Consider the following 19,767-nt stretch of genomic DNA (forward strand, 5'->3'; position numbering starts at 1 on the left):
TATGCGGTGCGGTTCATCCCGCGGGATTTGGGGTTTCAGTTTAGGATTTTGGGGTTTCAGGGACAATTTTAGGCTCCCCAACCCCTGTTTTTTCCCCCTTTCCCCCAGACAAGTACGCGGTGCAGTTCATCCCGCAGGATTTGGTGTTTCAGGGCTAATTTCAGGCTCCCCAAGCCCCTATTTCCCCAGACAAGTACGCGGTGCGGTTCATCCCGCGGGATTTGGGGTTTTCAGTTTAGGATTTTGGTATTTCAGGCTCCCCAACCCCCTGTTTTTCCCCAGACAAGTACGCGGTGCGGTTCATCCCATGGGATTTGGGGATCTCTGGGGTTTCAGGGCTAATTTTAGGACCCCAACCCCCTGCTTTTCCCCAGACAAGTACGCGGTGTGGTTCATCCTGCGGGATTTGGGGTTTCAGTTTAGGATTTTGGGATTTCAGTTTAGGATTTTGGGGGTTCAGGGACAATTTTAGGATCCCCAACCCCTGTTTTTTCCCCCTTTCCCCCCAGACAAGTACGCGGTGCGGTTCATCCTGCGGGATTTGGGATCTCTGGGTGGTTCAGTTTAGGATTTTGGGGGTTCAGGGACAATTTCAGGCTCCCCAACCCCCTGTTTTTCCCCAGACAAGTACGCGGTGCGGTTCATCCCGCGGGAGAACGGCGTGTACTCCATCGACGTCAAGTTCGAAGGATCTCACATCCCCGGCAGCCCCTTCAAGGTCCGCGTGGGAGAGCCGGGCCAGGCCGGAGACCCGGGGCTGGTGTCGGCCTATGGACCAGGGCTGGAGGGAGGAACCACAGGTATGGGGTTAAAAACAGGGAGTTTGGGGTTAAAAACGGGGATTTTGGGGTTTATAGGGGAATAGGGCCAGGCAGGGATCCAGGGCTGGTGTCGGCTTATGGACCCAGGCTGGAGGGAGGAACCACAGGTACGGGATTTGGGGGAAAAAATGGGAATTTGGGGTTAAAAACAGGGAGTTTGGGGTTAAAAATGGGGATTTTGGGGGTTTATAGGGGATTTATGGGGGAATAGGGACAGCCGGGGATCCGGGGCTGCTGTCGGTTTATGGACCAGGGCTGGAGGGAGGAACTACAGGTATGGGATTAATTTGGGGTTAAAAACAGGGGATTTGGGGGTTTATAGGGGATTTATGGGGGAATAGGAACAGCCCGGGACCCGGGGCTGGTGTCAGTTTATGGACCCGGGCTGGAGGGAGGAACCACCGGTGAGGAGTTAATTTGGGGGAAAATATGGGGATTTGGGGTTAAAAACAGGGAGTTTGGGGGAATAGGGACAGGAGGAGACCCGGGGCTGGTGTCGACATATGGACCCGGGCTGGAAAGAGGAACCACCAGTGAGGAAAAAATGGGAATTTGGGGTTAAAAACCGGGTGTTTGGGGGTTTATAGGGGATTTATGAGGGAATAGGGACAGGCAGGGACCCGGGGCTGGTGTCAGCGTACGGACTAGGGCTGGAGAGAGGAACCACCGGTGAGGAAAAAAAGAGAATTTGGGGTTAAAAAGAGGAAAATTGGGGTTTATAGGGGAATAGGGATAGACTGGGACCCGGGGTTGGTGTCAGCTTACGGACCCGGGCTGGAGGGAGGAGCCATCGGTGAGGCATTGGGGTTAAAAGTGGGAATTTGGGGTTGAAAACAGGGGATTTGGGGGTTTATGGGGGAATAGGGACAGCCGGGTACCCGGGGCTGGAGGGAGGCACCACGGGTAAGGAATTAATTTGGGGGAAAAAATGAGAATTTGGGGGAAAAAACAGGAATATAGGGGAATAGGGACAGCCCGGGGTCCCGGCCTGCTGTTGGTTTATGGACCCGGCTGGAGGGAGTAACCACGGGTGAGGAATTGTGAGGGAAAAAAATGGGAATTTAGGGGTAAAAACGGGATTTTGGGGGTTTATGGGGCTGAGGAGTACCGCAGGTATGGAATTCGGGGGAAAAAATAGGGAATTTGGGGTTCAAAACTAGGAATTTGGGGGATTTATGGGGGAATAGGGACAGCCGGGGATCCCGGCCTGGAGAGAGGCACCGCGGGTATGGAATTGTGAGGGAAAAAAACGGGAATTTGGGGGAAAAACTGGGAAATTTGGGGATTTATGGGGCTGGGGGGCACCGCAGGTATGAAATTTAGGGGGAAAAAACGGGAATTTGGGGTTAAAAACCGGGAACTTGGGGAATTTATGGAGCAATAGGGACAGCCGGGGGATCCCGGTCTGGAGGGAGGAACCACCGGTAAGGAATTGTGAGGGGAAAAACCAGCAATTTTGGGGGAAAAAAGAGGAATTTGGGGGTTTATGGGGCTGGGGGGCACCGCAGGTATGGAATTTGGGGTTAAAAACCGGGAATTTGGGGGTAAAAACCGGGAACTTGGGGAATTTATGGAGCAATAGGGACAGCCGGGGATCCCGGTCTGGAGGGAGGAACCACCGGTAAGGAATTGTGAGGGGAAAAACCAGCAATTTGGGGGGAAAAAGAGGAATTTGGGGGTTTATGGGGCCGGGGAGCACCGCAGGTATGGAATTTGGGGTTAAAAACCGGGAATTTGGGGTTAAAACCCGGGAATTTGGAGGTAAAACCAGGGATCGGGAGGGTCGGTGGGCTGAGGGGGATTCTGGAATGTTCGATCACCTGAGGGTTCCTGCGGCGGGAGGAGCTGGGAGGCGAACTGGGAGCGCCGGGAAGGAACCGGTAGCTCCATCGCTCCCAGTTTGGTTTGAACTGGGAGAACTGGGAGGGAGAAACGGCGGGAAGCCGGCGGTGGGCGGGGCTATGCAAATGAGAGGGGCGGGGTTGTGGGGGCGGGGTTATGCAAATTAGCGCATGCGGTGCTTTGTGGCGCGGGGGCGTGGTTATGCAAATATAGTCGCGCAGTGCTTTGTGGGAGTTATAGGCGTGGTTATGCAAATAGAGAGTGGCTGCTCCGCGCTGTGCATTGTGGGAGTTGTGGGCGGGGTTATGCAAATATTGGTTTCCCCTCCCGCGCGGTGGTTTGTGGGAGTTGTGGGCGGGGTTATGCAAATAGGCTGTTTCCCGCCCGCGCGGTGCATTGTGGGCGCGCTGCGCTCAAACCCCATAGGGTTTTGGCTCTGGGGGATCCCTGTGGGGTTTTTGGGGTTTTTTAGGGTTTTTTTGGGGTCTGAAGGCACTCCGCGGGATTTTGGGGTTCCTCGCGGAGCTCCACACGGCATCGGGGTGTTCTCAGTGGGGTCTGAAGCCTCACAGTGGGATTTTTGGGGTCTGAATGGACAGCAGGGGATTTGGGGTTTCTGTGGGGTCTGCAGGAACCCTATGGGATTTCAGCTTCCTCCATGGGGTCTGACCCCCCCAGTCTGAATTTTTGGGGTCTGGATGAACGCCATGAGATTTGGGATTTCTGTAGGATCTGCAGTAACCCTATGGGATTTGGGGTTTCTATGGGGTCTGGATGAACCCTATGAGATTTAGGATATCTATAGGCTTTGGATGAAACCCTATGGGATTTGGGGTTTCTATAGGATCTGAATGAAGCCTGTGGGCTTTAAGGTTTTTATAGGATCTGCACTAACCCTATGGGATTTGGGATTTCTATAGGATCTGGATGAACACCATGAGATTTGGGATTTCTATCGGATCTGCACTAACCCTATAGAATTTCAGGTTTCCCATAAGCTCTAATCCCCCATAACACAATTTTGGGGTCTGGATGAACTTTATGGGATTTGGGATTTCTGTAGGATCTGCACTAACCCTATGGGATTTGGGATTCCTATAGGATCTGCACTAACCCTATAGAATTCATGATTTTCCCATAAACTCTAATCCCCCATAACACAATTTTGGGGTCTGGATGAACTCTATGGGATTTAGGATTCCTATAGAATCTGCACTAACCCTATGAGATTTAGGATTTCTATAGGATCTGGATGAACGCCATGAGATTTGGGATTTCTATAGGATCTGCACTAACCCTATGAGATTTAGGATTCCTATAGGATCTGCACTAACCCTATGAGATTTAGGGTTTCTATAGGATCTGGATGAACCCGCTGGGATTTAGGATTTCTATAGGATCTGCACTAACCCTCTGGGATTTAGGATTTCTGTAGTTTCTGCACTAACCCTATAGAATTCAGGGTTTTCCCATAAGCCCTAATCCCCCATAACACAATTTTGGGGTCTGGATGAACTCTATGGGATTTGGGATTTCTATAGGATCTGGATGAACCCTGTGGGATTTAGGATTCCTAGAGGATCTGCACTAACCCTATAGAATTCAGGGTTTCCCATGATCTCTAACCCCCCATAACACAATTTTTGGGGTTCCCCCCAGGCTCCCCGGCCGAGTTCGTGGTGAACACGTCCAAGGCCGGCCCCGGGGCGCTGGCAGTGACCATCGAGGGTCCCTCCAAGGTGACCATGGAGTGCCGCGAGTGTCCCGAGGGCTTCAGGGTCACCTACACCCCCATGGCCCCCGGGAGCTACCTCATCGCCATCAAGTTCGGGGGACCTCATCACATCGTGGGGAGCCCCTTCAAGGCCAAGATCACAGGTACGGGATTGGGGTTTGGGGTTTGGGGTTTGGGGTTTGGGGTGGTTTGGGGTGGTTTGGGGTGGTTTAGAGGGGATTTGGGGGTTTGGGGGGATTTGGGGTGGTTTAGAGTTGGGGGTTGGGGGTTTAGAGTTTGGGGTGATTTGGGGTGGTTTGGGGCGGTTTGGGGATTTGGGGTGATTTGGGGTGGTTTGGGGGGTTTAGGGGGTTTGGGGGATTGGGGTGGTTTAGAGGGGATTTGGGAGGGTTTTGGGGGGCTTGGGGTGGTTTTAGAGGGGTTTGGGGGGATTTGGGGTGGTTTTAGAGGGGTTTGGGGAGATTTGGGGTGGTTTGGGGTGGTTTAAGTTTGGGAGGATTTGGGGTGGTTTAGAGGGGATTTGGGGAGGGTTTTGGGGTGGGGTTGGGGGTTTAGAGGGCGTTTGAGGGGATTTGGGGTGGTTTGGGGAGAATTTGGGGAAATTTGGGGTTTGGAAGATTTGTGGGGATTTGGGGGCTTTTGGGAAGGATTTGGGGGGATTTGGGGACTTTGGGGGAGGTTAGGGGAGATTTGGGGGGACTCTGGGGAGGATTTGGGAAGAATTTGGGGCTTTTTGAGGGGATTTGGGGGGGTTGGGAAGGATTTGGTGGGATTTGGGGAGGTTTTGGTGCGATCTCGGGAGGTTTAAGGGGGATTGGGGGGATTTGGGGTGGTTTGGGGAGGTTTTGGAGGTGTTTGGGGGTGGGAAAGAGGAGTCCCCTCCCAGCCCAAATCCCCATATTTTTTCCCCCTGATTTTTTGGGTTTCATTTCCTGATTTTTTTTGGCATTCTCCCCCTGATTTTTCCCCTCCCAAATCCGAAATCGCCTATATATATGTTTTTCCCCCCAATATTTTCCCCTCCCAAACCCCAAATCCCCTATATATATATATTTTTCCCCTGACATTTCCCCCTCCCAACCCCAAATCCCCTCTATTTCCCCCCAAATCCCTATATATATATATATATATATTTATTTCCCCAAATCCCCTCTATTTTCCCCTCAATCCCCTCTAAATTTACATATATTTCCCCCCAAATCGCCTCTATTCCCCCAAGTCCCCTATATATATATATATCTATATATTTATTCCCCCAAATCCTCTCTATATACATATATATTTATATTTTATTTCCCCCCCAGGCCCCCGGCTGGTGAGCAGCCACAGTCTGCGGGAGAGCTCCTCTGTCCTGGTGGACTCAGGGGGTCACGAGCTGCCTGCAGCCCCCAGCCCTGCTGCAGCCCCCCCGGGCATCCCCAAATTCTCTGACGCCTCCAAGGTGGTGGCCAAAGGCTTGGGGCTCAGCAAGGGCTTCGTGGGGCAGAAGAACTCCTTCACCGTGGATTGCAGCAAGGCAGGTGGGTGAGACTGGGGGAATTGGGGGGGATTGGGGGAAATCAGCCTGAAATCAGCCCAAAAATCAGCCTGAAATTAGCCCAAAATCAGCCTGAAATTAGCCCAAAAATCAGCCTGAAATCAGGCAAAATCAGCCTGAAAATGAGAACAAAATCGGCGCAAAATCAGCACAAAATCAGCCTGAAATTAGCCCCAAATCAGCCTGAAAATCAGCACAAAATCAGCCCCAAAATCACCCTGAAAATCAGCACAAAATCAGCCCAAAATAACCCTAAAACACCCCAAAAATCACCCTGAAATCAGCACAAAATCAGCCCAAAATAACCCCAAAATCAGCCCAAAATCACACTGGAAATCAGCCGGAAATCAGCCGAAAATCAGCCCAAAATTAGCACAAAATCAGCCCGAAAATAAGAACAAAATCAGCCCAAAAATCAGCCCAAAACAGCCTGAAATTAGCCTGAAAGCAGCCTGAAAATCAGCCGAAAATCAGGCTGAAATCAGGCAAAAATCAGCCCAAAAATCAGCCCAAATTAGCCTGAAATTAGCCTGAAATCAGCCTGAAAATCAGCCCAAAATTAGCCCAAAATCAGCCCAAAATCAGGCTGAAATCAGCCCAAAATAACCCTAAAACACCCCAAAAATCACCTTGAAATCAGCACAAAATCAGCCCAAAAAATCAGCCCGAAAATCACCCTAAAAATCAGCCAAAATCAGCCCAAATCAGCCAAAAAATGACCCCAGAATCAGCCCAAAATCAGCCCAAAATAAGCCTGAAAATCAGCCCAAAATTCATCCTAAAATCACCCCAAAAATCAGCCCAAAATCAGCCCAAAAATCAGCCAAAAATAAGCGCAAAATCACCACAAAATCACCCTGAAAATCAGCCTGAAAATCATCCCGAAATCAGCCCAAAATAACCCCCAAAATAACTCCAAAACCAGCTGAAAATGAGCCCAAAAATCAACCCCAAATCAGCTGAAAATCAGCCTGGAAATCACTCTGAAAATTACCCCAAAATCACCCCCAAAATGACCCCAAAATCACCCCTACAAAAAATTGAAAAAAAATCACAAAAAATCGCGAAAAATAAAAAGAAAATCCCCCCCAAAATCCCAAAAACATTCCATAAAAATTCCAAAAAAATCCCCCCCCAAAAAATCCAATAAATCCCCAAACCCCAAAAAATCCCCAAAAAACCCACAAAAATCCCCAAAAATCCCCAAAAAACCCAAAAATCACCAAAAAATCCCAAAAATCACCAAAAAATCCAAAAATTCCCCAAAAAATCCCAAAAATCCCAAAAATCCCAAAAAATCCCCCAAACCCCAAAAATCCCCAAAACCCCCCAAAACCCCAATAAAAACCCCAAAAAAACCCCATTTTCCCCGCAGGCAACAACATGCTGCTGGTGGGGGTCCAAGGCCCTCGCAACCCCTGCGAGGAGATCGTGGTGAAGCACTTGGGCAACCAGCTGTACAACGTTGGCTACCTGCTGCGCGAGCGCGGCGACTACCTCCTGGTGGTCAAGTGGGGCGAGCAGCACGTCCCCAACAGCCCCTTCCGTGTCACCGTGCCCTGAGGGACACCCGGGGCGGGTCAGGTGTCCCCAGAGGGGCCAAAAAACGTCACCTGAGAGTCGCGGGAGAGCGGTGAGAGTTGGTGGAGAACGTCGTGGGAAGAGCTGAAAAGGACTGAAAAACACTCAGAGGGTCCTGAAAGGGTCCTCAGGAGGGATCAGAGCTCATCAGAAATCCATAAATGTCCCCAAATGTCCCCAAAATGTCCCCAAAATGTCCCCAAAATGTCACCCGAAATCATGGGAAATCATTGGAAGTGATGGAGAATGTCGTGGGAAGAGCTGAAAAGGACTGAAAAACACTCAGAGGTTCTCTAAATGGTCTTCAGAAGTTGTCAGAAGTCATCAAATGTCCCCAAAAAAGTCCCCAAAATGTCCCAAAAATGTCACCCGAAAATCGTGGGAAATCGTTGGAAGTTGATAGAAGTCATTGAATGTTATCAAAAGTCCCCAAAAGGACTGAAAACACTCAGAGGGTCTGGAAAAGGTCCTCAGAAGTTGTCAGAAGTCATCAAATGTCGCCAAAATGTCCCCAAAAGTCCTCAAAAGTTCTCCAGAGTTCTCCAGAAAAAGTCGTCGGAAGCCATCAAAAGTCATCAGAAGTCATCAAAAGTCATCAAAAGTACTAAAAGGATCTCAAAAAGGTCCTCAGAAGTCATCAGAAATCCATAAATGTCCCCAAATGTCCTCAAAAGGACTCAGAGGTTCTTTAAAAGGTCCCCAGAAGTGATCAGAAGTCATCAAATGTCCCCAAACGTCCCCAAAAGTTCTCCAGAGTTCTCAAAGTTGTCAGAAGTCATCGAATGTCATCAGAAATCCATAAATGTCCCCAAAAGTCCTCTGAGGTCCTCGAGAGACATCGAAAGTCCTCAAAATTCCCATTTTTGGGGGGCTTTGGGGACATCTGGGAGTTTTTGGGGAGATCTCGCCAAAGATTGGGGACAATCCTGAAAATTTTGGGGAGATCCTGAAAAATCTGGGGAGATCCCAGCAAAGTTTGGGGACAATCCCATAAAATTTGGGGAACACCCTTCAAAATCAGGGGAAAATCCCACAAAAATCGGGGAAAATCCCATAAATTTTAGGAAAAATCCCACTAAATCTGGGGACAATCCCTCCATTTGGGGACATCCTGAACAATTAGAAAATTTTGGGGACACGTTGAAAATTCGGGGAAAAAATCCTGAAAAATTTCGGGAGATCCTGAAAAATATTTGGGGACAATCCTGCCAAATTTGGGGAAAATCCTCTAAAATTTGGGGAAAATCCCCTAAAATTTGGGGAAAATCCCCTAAATTTTGGGAAAATCCCACGAAATTTGGGGCAAATCCCATGAAATTTGGGAAAAATCCCCTAAAATTTGGGGAAAATCCCACAAAATCTGGGAAAAATCCCCAAAATCCAGGGAAAAATCCCACAAAATTCGGGGAAATTTCCCTAAAATTTGGGGAAAATCCCACAAAATCTGGGGAAAAATCCCCCAAATTTCAGCTTTGGGACCCCCAATTTCAGGACCCCTCCCCATTTTTGGGGTCTCTGCCCCCCCCACACCCTCACTGCCCCCCAAAGCCACTCCCCCTCACTGCTCCTCCCCCAAATTTTTGGGATCCTCCCCTTTCCCCTCCTCCTTTCCCCCAATTTTTTCCCATTTTTTTTCCCATTTTTTGGTTATTTTATTTGGATTTTTTATCACCCCGGGAGGTCCTGGCGCTGCTCCCCAATAAAACTGTTCTGCTTCACCCGGATTGGTCTTTGATTCTTTTGGGGTTTTTTGGGGTTTTTTGGGGAGTTTTGGGGTTTTTTTTGGGGTGGGAGGTGTTGGGATTTTTTGGGATTTTTGGGGGGATTTTTTGGGCTGGGGGTTGGGGTTTTGGGTTTGGGGTTTTGGGTTTTTTGGGATTTTTTGGGGTTTTTGGGGGAGTTTGGGGTTTTATGGGAGTGGGAGGTGTTTGGGGTTTTGGGGTTTTGGGGATTTTGGGGTTTTGGGGGAGTTTGGGATATTTTTGGGGTTGGGGTGGTTTGGTTTTTTGGGGGAGTTTGGGGATTTTTTGGGGGTGAGAGTTGGGTTTTTGGGATTTTTTGGGGCTTTTTTGGGGGGATTACGGGGTTGGTGTTTTTAGGGTTTTTTGGGATGTTTGGGGTTTTTTTTTTTGGGTGCAGGTGTTGGTTTTTTGGGGTTTTTTTGGGGGTGGGAGGTGTTTGGTTTATGATTTTTTGGGGGATTTTTGGGGTTTTTTGGGGGAATTTGGGGGTTTTATGGGAGTGGGAAGTGTTTGGTTTTTGGGGGTTTTTTGAGGTTATTTTGGGATTTTTGGGGCTGGGGGGTGTGTTGGGGTTTTTGGGGAGTTTTGAGGTTTTTTTGGGGTTTTTTTGGGGAATATTTTCCTCAACGGGAAGATTTAATTTGGGGGGAATCCCTTGTGGATTGGACAGAATTTGGGAGATTTCACCCCAAAATTTGGGGTGGAGAGGAGATTGAAAACTGGGAGAGAAATTTGGGATCTCTGGGGGTTCCCAATACCCTGGGGACACCTGGGGACATTTCAATTGAATTGGGGACAATAAATTTGGGACGATAAATTAAATTTGGGGACAATAAATTAAACTGAGAACAATAAATTGGGGATAATAAACTAAATAATTGGGGACGTCTGGGGACAATTAAATTAAATTGGGGACATTAAATTAAATTGGGGACTTTCTGACCCTGGGGGGATTTGGGATTTTGGGAATTTTGGGAATTTTGGGATTTTGGGGAATTTTGGGATCCCCAAGCAGGTGACCCCTCCCCCACCCGGATCCACCCCATTTAATGCAAATTAGATGCAAATTACCCAAACTGCACATCCTCGTTAATTATGCGAGCTGGGCGGGGCTATGGAAATGAGCCAATGACGTCATGCTCAGTGACCAATCAGCGGCGCTATGTAAATAAACGATGACGTCATACAAACTGACCAATCAGCTCCCAGACGCTGCTCCTCCCCTCAGCCCCACTGCGCACGCGCAGCTCCGCCGCTCTCTGACTCCTCCACGCTTTCCTCTCTATGGTTCCGATCCGCCAGAGCGCCTCCTTCCTTCCCTCCCTCCCCATTTCCGCCGCCGCTCCCGCCGCCTCCCCGCGCTTTTCCCGCTTCCGTCGCCCCGCGGCGATCTCCCCAAACCGATCTCCAATCGATCCCAAACCGCCCCGAGCTCCGCTCAGCCCCTCAGCCGTTACCGGTAACCTCCCCGCCATTGAGTCCTCCAGGGCGGGCAGAGCGCCGCCGGAAGCGGGGCGGGGCCGGAAGCGGCGGGCGGTATAAAAGCGGCGCGCAGGCGCTCCGCGGGCTCTTTCTGCGCGGGGCGAGGTGAGAGCAGCGTGAGGCTCTGCGGGCCGCGCTGGGCCTGAGCCCGATTGCGGCTCTTTGGGGCGTTTTTGGGGCGTTTTTGGGGTTCCGCCGCCCCTCAAGCGCCCCGCTCTGTTCTCCCGCAGCTCCCCGAGGCTCCGGAGCCGCCATGGGCCGCAGGCCGGCGCGATGGTGAGGAGTGACGTCAGAGCGGGAGGGAGTGACGTCATACAGCCGCTGTGACGTCACGGGGGGCTGATGAGGCTTTGGGGGGCGGTGGGGTGGGTGAACAGGGGGGTTTGGGGGTTCGAAAGGGTCTGCGGGAGTCGGGAAAGGAAAAGGGTGGAGAGTCAAAAAGGAATTTAAAGATTTAAAATGGTCTGGGGATTGAAGGGTTAAACAAGGGCTGGGGGCTTTAAAGGGTTAAAAAAGGGTCTGGGGGCTTCAGAAAAGGGATTTTCGGGAGCTTTGAAAGGGTTTTGGGGCTCCGAGCGGGGAGGGTTGGCAGTCCGGGGGGTTTATTTGGGTCTAGGGGGGTTTTGGGGTCAATTTTGGGTGAGAAAGGTATTTTTTTGGGTCAATTTTGGGTCAGAAAGGTTCTTTTTCGGGTTAATTTTGGGTTAGAAAGTATTTTCTCGGGTCAGTTTTGGGTCAGAAACTTTCTTTTTTGGGGTTAATTTTGGGTCAGAAAGGTTATTTTTTGGGTCAGGGAGTTTATTGTTTGGGTCAATTTTGGGTCAGAAAGGTTATTTTTGGGGTTAATTTTGGGTCCGAAAGGTTTTTTTTTGGGGTTAATTTTTGATCCGAAAGTTTAATTTTGGGTCAGAAAGTTTATTTTTTGGGTGAATTTTGGGTCCGAAAGTTGATTTTTAGGGTTAATTTTGGGTCAGAAATTTTATTTTTCGGGTTAACTTTGGGTCAGAAAGGTTATTTTTGGGATAAATTTCGCCTCTGGGGTTTTTTTTTGGGATCCCCAACCCCCACTTTTAACCCTTTCCTTCCCTCCCAGCTATCGCTACTGCAAGAACAAGCCTTACCCCAAATCCCGCTTCTGCCGAGGAGTTCCCGGTGAGTCCTGAACCCAAAAACCCCCAAAAAACCCCCAAAATCCTCCCCAAACCCTCCCCTGACCGCTGCCCGTGTCCCCCCAGACCCCAAAATCCGGATTTTCGATTTGGGGAGGAAAAAGGCCAAAGTGGATGAGTTTCCCCTCTGCGGCCACATGGTGTCTGACGAGTACGAGCAGCTCAGCTCCGAGGGTAAGGCAGAGGTTTTTTGGGGAAATTTTGGGGGGTTTGGGGGAGCTTTTAAAAATCTGAGGGTCCTCGGGTTTTTCTGAGTGATTTTTGGGGTTTTTTGGGAGGGATTTGGGGGTTTTTTGGGGGGTTTATTTGAGGTTTTTGGGGTTTTTTAAGGTTTTTTGGGGGGGCTTTAAGGTTTTTTTGGTTTTTTGGGGTTTTTTTAAATTTTTTTGGGGGGGTTTCTTGATTTTGGTTTTTTGGGGGATTTTTTGGGTTTTTTGAGGGTTTTTTAAGGTTTTTGGGGGTTTTTTTTAAGGTTGTTTTGGGGTTTTTTTAAGGGTTTTTTTGGGGGGGATTTAAGGGTTTTTTGGGGTTCTTTTGAGGTTTTTGGGGGTTTTTTTTAGGTTTTTTTGGAGGGTTTTTTTGAAGTTTTTTGGGTTTTTTTAAGGTTTTTTTGAGGTTTTTGGGGGTTTTTTTAAGGTTTCGGTGGGATTTCTGGTGGGATTTCCCCATTTCTCTGGTGGGATTTCCCGGTTCAGAGGAGGGTCTCTCACCCGTGGTTTTTGGGGTTTCTCTGGTGGGATTCCCCACTTTCTGAGGAGGGGATTTCCCCATTTCTGAGGAGGGTCCCTCACCCCGGGGTTTTTGGGATTTCTGGTGGGATTTCCCCCTTTCTGAGGAGGTGATTCCCCAGTTCTGAGGAGGGTCTCTCACCCCACGGTTTTTGGGGTTTTTGGGGTTTTTCTGGTGGGATTTCTGGTGGGATTTCCCCATTTCTGAGGAAGGGATTCCCCTTTCTGAGGAGGGTCGATGCCCCTCTGGTTTTTGGGGTTTCTCTGGTGGGATTCACCCTTTCTGAGGAGGGTTGATCACCCCTCGGTTTTTGGGGTTTTTGGGGTTTCTCTGGTGGGATTTCTGGTGGGATTCCCCCTTTCTGAGGAGGGTCTCTCCCCCTTTCTGAGGAGGGTCTCTCACCCTGGGGTTTTTGGGGTTTTTCTGCTGGGATTTCTGCTGGGATTCCCCCTTCCTGACGGTGGTCGATCACCCCACAGTTTTTGGGGTTTTTCTGGTGGGATTTCCCCATTTCTCTGGTGGGATTCCCGGTTCTGAGGAGGGTCTCTCACCGCAGGGTTTTTGGGGTTTCTGAGGAGGCTCTCTCCCCATTTCTCTCCCCGTTTCTCTCCCCGTTTCTCTCCCCGTTTCTCTCCCCATTTCTCTCCCCATTTCTCTCTCCCCATTTCTCTCTCCCCATTTCTCTCCCCATTTCTCTCTCCCCATTTCTCTCTCCCCATTTCTCTCCCCATTTCTCTCCCCATTTCTCTCCCCATTTCTCTCTCCCCATTTCTCTCCCCATTTCTCTCTCCCCATTTCTCTCTCCCCGTTTCTCTCCCCATTTCTCTCTCCCCATTTCTCTCCCCATTTCTCTCTCCCCATTTCTCTCCCCATTTCTCTCTCCCCATTTCTCTCTCCCCATTTCTCTCTCCCCATTTCTCTCCCCATTTCTCTCTCCCCATTTCTCTCTCCCCATTTCTCTCTCCCCGTTTCTCTCCCCATTTCTCTCTCCCCATTTCTCTCTCCCCATTTCTCCCCATTTCTCTCCCCATTTCTCTCCCATTTCTCTCTCCCCATTTCTCTCCCCATTTCTCTCTCCCCATTTCTCTCTCCCGTTTCTCTCCCCATTTCTCTCTCCCCATTTCTCTCCCCATTTCTCTCCCCATTTCTCCCATTTCTCTCCCCATTTCTCTCTCCCCATTTCTCTCTCCCATTTCTCTCCCCATTTCTCTCTCCCCATTTCTCTCCCCATTTCTCTCCCCATTTCTCTCCCCATTTCTCTCCCCATTTCTCTCTCCCATTTCTCTCCCCATTTCTCTCTCCCCATTTCTCTCTCCCCATTTCTTCTCCCGTTTCTCTCCCCATTTCTCTACATTTCTCTCTCCCATTTCTCTCCCCATTTCTCTCTCCCCATTTCTCTCTCCCCATTTCTCTCTCCCCATTTCTCTCCCCATTTCTCTCCCCATTTCTCTCCCCATTTCTCCCCCCATTTCTCTCTCCCCAGCCCTGGAAGCAGCTCGGATCTGTGCCAACAAGTACATGGTGAAGAGCTGCGGCAAGGATGGATTCCACATCCGCGTCAGGCTGCATCCCTTCCACGTCATCCGCATCAACAAGATGCTCTCCTGCGCCGGCGCCGACAGGTGCGGGCTCATCCCAAAATCCTGGAGGGGTCATCGAGATCCTAAAGGGGTCATTGAGATCCTAAAAGGGTCATTGAGATCCTAAAAGGGTCATCGAGATCCTAAAAGGGTCATCGAGATCCTAAAAGGGTCATCGAGATCCTAAAAGGGTCATCGAGATCCTAAAGGGTTCCTGAGATCCTAAAAGGGTCATTGAAATCTTCAAGGGGTCATTGAGATCCTAAAAGGGTCCCCGAGATCCTAAAGGGGTCATTGAGATCCTAAAAGGGTCATTGAAATCCTAAAAGGGTCATCAAAATCCTAAAAAGGTCCCCGAGATCCTAAAAGTGTCATCGAGATCCTGAAGGGGTCATCAAGATCCTTAAAGGGTCATCGAGATCCTAAAATGGTCACTGAAATCCTAAAAGGGTCATTGAGATGCTAAAGGGGTCATTGAGATGCTAAAGGGGTCATTGAAATCCTAAAAGGGTAACTGAGATCCTAAAAGGGTCATCGAAATCCTAAAGGGGTCATTGAAATCCTAAAAGGATCATTGAAATCACCAGGGGGTCCCCGAGATCCTAAAAGGGTCATCGAGGTCCTAAAATGGTCACTGAAATCCTAAAAGGGTCATTGAGATCTTAAAAGGGAAATTGAGATCGTAAAGGAGTCATTGAGATGCTAAAAGGGTCATTGAGATCCTAAAGGGGTCATTGAAATCTTGGGGGGTCAGTGGAGGAATCGCCAAAGTTGTGGGAAGATCCCCAAAGTTGAGTGGGAGGAGCAAAAGATTTGCAAAAAGGACCCAAAATTGACCCCAAATTGAGGAGATTTCCCAAAATTTTTTGATACTTCGAGATCCAAAGGGTGTCCCCAGAATCCTCATCCTTTCTATTTTAGGGTCTTTCCCTATTTTTTGGGTGTCACCCCATAACTTTTAGTATTTTTCCTGCCCCATTCTTGGGGTTTCCCCCTTGTTTTTAGGATTTCTCTCCATTCTTGGTGTTTCCACCCCATTTTAGGGGTTTCCCCGACATTTTAAAATGAGATTCCTTCCTCCTGTTTTTGAGATTCTCTGCCATATTAGGGTTTTCTCCCCCCATTTTTCAGATTTTCCCTACCATTTTTGGGTGGTTTTTCCCCATTTTTGGTGTATTTTTCCCCATTTTTGGTGTATTTTTCCCCATTTTTGGGTGGTTTTTCCCCATTTTTGGTGTATTTTCCCTCATTCTTGGTGTATTTTCCCCATTTTTGGTGTATTTTTCCCCATTTTTGGGTGGTTTTTCCCCATTTTTGGTGTATTTTCCCCATTTTTGGTGTATTTTTCCCCATTTCTGGTGTATTTTTCCCCATTTCTGGTGTATTTTTCCCCATTTCTGGTGTATTTTTCCCCATTTCTGATGTATTTTTCCCCATTTTTGGTGTATTTTTCCCCATTTTTGGGTGGTTTTTCCCCATTTTTGGTGTATTTTTCCCCATTTTTGGGTGGTTTTTCCCCATTCTTGGTGTATTTTCCCCATTTTTGGTGTATTTTCCCCCATTTTTGGGTTATTTCCCCCGTTTCTGGGCTGCTCCCCGCGGTCAATAAGCCGGCCGGGTCTCCCTGTGGTTTCCCGGCGTGCAATGGCTGCGAACAGAAACCCCAAAAACCCCCTGGCTGTGTAGGGAGCTCACCTGGGTGGTGGGACCCCACAGGGGCTGGGGGGACAAAGAAACCTCACTGGGGACAAAAAAACCTTACTGGGGACACCAAAATCCTTCTTTAGGGACCCTAAAATCCCCCCTGGTGGGACCCCACAGGGGCTGGGGGGACAAAAAAACCTCATTGGGGACAAAAAAACCTTATTGGGGACAAAAAAACCTTATTGGGGACAAAAAAACCTTATTGGGGACACCAAAATCCTTCTTTAGGGACCCTAAAATCCCCCCTGGTGGGACCCCACAGGGGCTGGGGGGACAAAAAAACCTTACTGGGGACACTGAAACATCATTGGGGACACAAAAACCTTCCTTAGGGACCCTAAAATCCCCCCTGGTGGGAACCCACAGGGGCTGGGGGGACAGAAACCTCATTGGGGACAAAAACCTTATTTGGGACATCGAAATCCTTCCTTAGGAACCCTAAAATCACCCCAAAATCCTTCCTTAGGGACTCAAAAACCTCCTTGAGGACTCCGAAACCTCATTGGGGATCCCAAAATGCTTCCTTAGGGACCCTAAAACATCACTGGGGACACCAAAATCCTTCCTTGAGACCCTGAAATCCCCCCTGGTGGGAACCCACAGGGGCTGGGGGGACAGAAAAACCTCACTGGGGACACCAAAACATCATTGGGGATCCCAAAATCCTTCCTTAGGGACCCTAAAACCTCCTTGGGGACACTGAAATTACCCCTTGTGGGGAACCCAAAGGGGCTGGGGGGGACAAAGAAACCTCATTGGGGATCCCAAAACCCTACTTTAGGGACTCAAAAACATCACTGGGGATGCTGAAATTCCCCCTTGTGGATCCCAAAATCCACCCTGGTGGGGAACCCAAAGGGGCTGGGGAGACAAAAACCTTATTGGGGACAAAAAAACCTCTTTGGGGACCCCAAAATCCTTCTTTAGGGACCCTAAAACCTCATCAAGGACACAAAAACTTTACTGGGGACACTGAAATTACCCCTGGTGGGAACCCACAGGGGCTGGGGGGACAGAAACCTCATTGGGGACACCAAAACATCATTGGGGACACCGAAATCCCCCTTTAAATGGGTCTGGGGTCTCAGGGTGATCCCCCTCGCTGACCCCTCCCCAAATTCCCTTTCCCAGCCTCCAGACCGAGATCAGGGAGAGACTTTGGGTTGTTTTGGGATCTAATTCCTTTGTTTTAATGACTCACTACAGCCATCAGGGACACAGTAATTTGTCTGTAAATGGGTCTGGGGGCTCCAGGGTGTCTCCCCATGCTGACCCCTCCCCAATTCCCCTCCCCAGTTTTCTTTCCCGTGCTCCATACTGTGCTCAGGGTGGGTTTTGGGTTGTTTTAGGATCTCCCTCCCTACTTTAATATCACATAGAAATGGGACAGGAATACCAAACCCTTCCCCAAATGGGTCTGGGGTCTCTGGGATGTCCCCCCACACTGACCCCTCCCCAATTCCCTTTCCCAGCCTTCAGACTGAGATCAGGGAGGGATTTTGGGGACATTTTGGGCTGTTCCAAGGTCTCCCTCCCCACTTTAACATCACATATAACAGGACAGGAATACCAAACTCTTCCATAAATGGGTCTGGGGTCTCTGGGTATTCCCCCCTCGCTGACCCCTCCCCAATTCCCCTTTCCCAGGCTCCAGACCAGGATCAGGGAGGGATTTTGGGGACATTTTGAGCTGTTTCGGTATTGCATTCCCCACTTCGATATCACATATAATAGGACAGGAATACCAAACCCTTCCACAAATGGGTCTGGGGTCTCTGGGTGTTCCCCCCTCGCTGACCCCTCCCCAAATTCCCTTTCCCAGCCTCCAGACTCTGATCAGGGTGGGTTTTGGGATTGTTTTGGGGAGGTTTTGGGTTGTTTTAGGATCTCTCTCCCCACATAATTATCACATATAATAGCACAGGAATACCAAACCTTTCCCCAAATAGGTCTGGGGTCTCAGGGGGATCCCCCCTCACTGACCCCTCCCCAATTCCCTATCCAGGCTGCAGACAGGGATGCGAGGAGCCTTCGGCAAGCCGCAGGGCACGGTGGCCAGAGTGCACATCGGCCAGGTGATCATGTCCATTCGCACCAAGGCGCAGAACAAGGAGCACGTGGTGGAGGCACTCAGGAGAGCCAAGTTCAAGTTCCCCGGCCGCCAGAAGGTACCTGGGGGGCCCCAAAATCATTCTCGGGGAGCCCCAAAATTTTTTGGGAGGCCCTAAAATTATTAGGGGAAAAAAGGAGGCATTGGGGTGCTCAAAAATCTTCGGGGGAAGTGGGTTGGGGACAGAAAAGCAGACAGGAGAGGTGACAATTTCGAGTTTTTGTGGTGCTAGAAGGTACCTGGGACACCCCAAAATCATCCTGGGACACTCCAAAATTTTTTGGGAGGCCCTAAAATTATTAGGGGAAAAAAGGAGGCATTGGGGTGCTTCAGAATCTGTGGGGGAGGTGAGGTTGGGGGCTGAAAAGCAGAGGGGAGAGGTGACTTATCAATTTTTTGGGGTGCCAGAAGGTACCTGGGACACCCCAAAATCATCCTGGGGGACCCCAAAATTTTTTGGGGAGGCCCTAAAATTATGGGGGGGGAAAGGGAGGGACTGGGGTGCTCCAGAATCTATGGGGGAGGCAGTGAAAAGCAGACAGCAGAGGTGACAATTTCAAGTTTTTGTGGTGCTAGAAGGTACCTGGGCACCCCAAAATCATCCTGGGACACCCCAAATTTTTTGGGAGGCCCTAAAATTATTAGGGGAAAAAAGGAAGCATTGGGGTGCTGCAGAATGTGTGGGGTTGGGGGTGAAAAGCAGAGGGAAGAAGCTCTGGGAGGTGGAAATTTTGAGTTTTTGGGGTGTCAGGAGGTTCTGGGGGACCCCAAAATCACCCTGGGGATCCCAAAATTGGGGGGCCACACCCCTGGACCCCCAAAATTGGGGGAGATTTGAGGGGGAAACCCCCAAACCTCCAGTGAGGGATTCAGGGAGGGTGAAAAAGGCCCCAGAGGGAACCACAACCCTTAAAATAAATGGGATTGGGGGCCCTGGAGACCCCAAATCTCACCCTGAGGGGGTTTTGGGGTCTCCCTGATGGATTTTTGGGGTCTCCCCCAGATCCACATCCCCAAAAATTGGGCTTCACCAAATTTGGGTTATTTAAAGATTCCAAACTTAGAAGAGGAAGCAACTCATGGTGCCAAAAGCCTGGAAATAAATGGGATTTAGGGACTTGGAAATGCCCGGATTTTACTCCAGAGGGGTTTTGGGGTCTCCTGACGGGTTTTTGGGATCTCCCGATGGGTTTTTGGGGTCTCCTGATGGGTTTTTGGGGTTTCCTGATGGATTTTTGGGGTTTCCTGATGGATTTTTGGGCTCCCCAGATCCACATCTCCAAGAAGTGGGGATTCACCAAGTTCAACGCCGACGCCTTCGAGGACATGGTGGCTCAGAAGCGTTTGATCCCCGACGGCTGTGGAGTGAAATATGTTCCTTCTCGGGGTCCCCTGGATCGCTGGAGGGCTCTGCACGCCTGAGACCCCAAAAAAACCCCCAAAAACTCCCAAATCTGCAGGGTGACCCATCTGTGGGGAGGTGCCTGGGGGTCTGGGGGTCCTGGTGGAATAAAAGGGTTTTGTCCTCTCACTGTGGTGGCGTTTTTGGGGTTTTGGGGGTCAGGAGGTCCCCAGATTTTGTCACTGTGAGGTTTTGGGGTCCCAGGAGTTCTGAGATCCCCAAGTTTTATCCCTGCGGGATTTTGGGAAGGATCAAGGGTTTGTCCCTGTTGGGTTTTTGGGGTCCCAGGAGGTCAGGAAGGGTCAGGTGTCCCCAAATTTTGTCACTGTCGAG

The 19,767-nt window shown here is 49.7% G+C and overlaps 2 protein-coding genes and 1 non-coding gene across 5 annotated transcripts in view; all 3 read left to right on the top strand.

Annotated features, from left to right (window-relative positions):
- The window catches only part of FLNA (filamin A), a 61,811-nt gene extending 53,531 nt beyond the window's left edge, over positions 1-8,280 (top strand). Inside the window, exons 46-51 of the mRNA XM_085046278.1 lie at positions 624-800; positions 4,323-4,541; positions 5,703-5,918; positions 7,311-7,722; positions 7,860-8,087; positions 8,140-8,280. Of these exons, the coding sequence (XP_084902404.1) occupies positions 624-800; positions 4,323-4,541; positions 5,703-5,918; positions 7,311-7,498 (800 nt within the window). The 3' untranslated portion in view covers positions 7,499-7,722; positions 7,860-8,087; positions 8,140-8,280. The remainder of the gene's footprint in view (positions 1-623; positions 801-4,322; positions 4,542-5,702; positions 5,919-7,310; positions 7,723-7,859; positions 8,088-8,139) is intronic.
- Positions 8,281-10,861: 2,581 nt separating this feature from the next.
- The window catches only part of RPL10 (ribosomal protein L10), a 117,718-nt gene continuing 108,812 nt past the window's right edge, over positions 10,862-19,767 (top strand). Inside the window, exons 1-6 of one of the 3 annotated variants that reach the window (XM_085046442.1) lie at positions 10,862-11,016; positions 11,834-11,892; positions 11,976-12,083; positions 14,122-14,260; positions 17,928-18,090; positions 19,302-19,450. In XM_085046442.1, the coding sequence (XP_084902568.1) occupies positions 10,994-11,016; positions 11,834-11,892; positions 11,976-12,083; positions 14,122-14,260; positions 17,928-18,090; positions 19,302-19,450 (641 nt within the window). In that variant the 5' untranslated portion in view covers positions 10,862-10,993. Of the gene's footprint in view, positions 11,017-11,833; positions 11,893-11,975; positions 12,084-14,121; positions 14,261-17,927; positions 18,091-19,301; positions 19,564-19,767 lie in introns of those variants that run through there. The other 2 variants (XM_085046443.1, XM_085046444.1) reach the window with 2 other exon arrangements.
- LOC146422393 (small nucleolar RNA SNORA70) lies at positions 15,815-15,951 on the top strand. The gene has a single exon (XR_014848196.1). It is a non-coding gene; the product is annotated as a small nucleolar RNA SNORA70 (small nucleolar RNA).

The sequence above is a fragment of the Lichenostomus cassidix genome, unplaced genomic scaffold (assembly GCF_008360975.1).
Source record: "Lichenostomus cassidix isolate B80296 unplaced genomic scaffold, HeHo_3.0 HiC_scaffold_40, whole genome shotgun sequence".
Taxonomy (NCBI): domain Eukaryota; kingdom Metazoa; phylum Chordata; class Aves; order Passeriformes; family Meliphagidae; genus Lichenostomus; species Lichenostomus cassidix.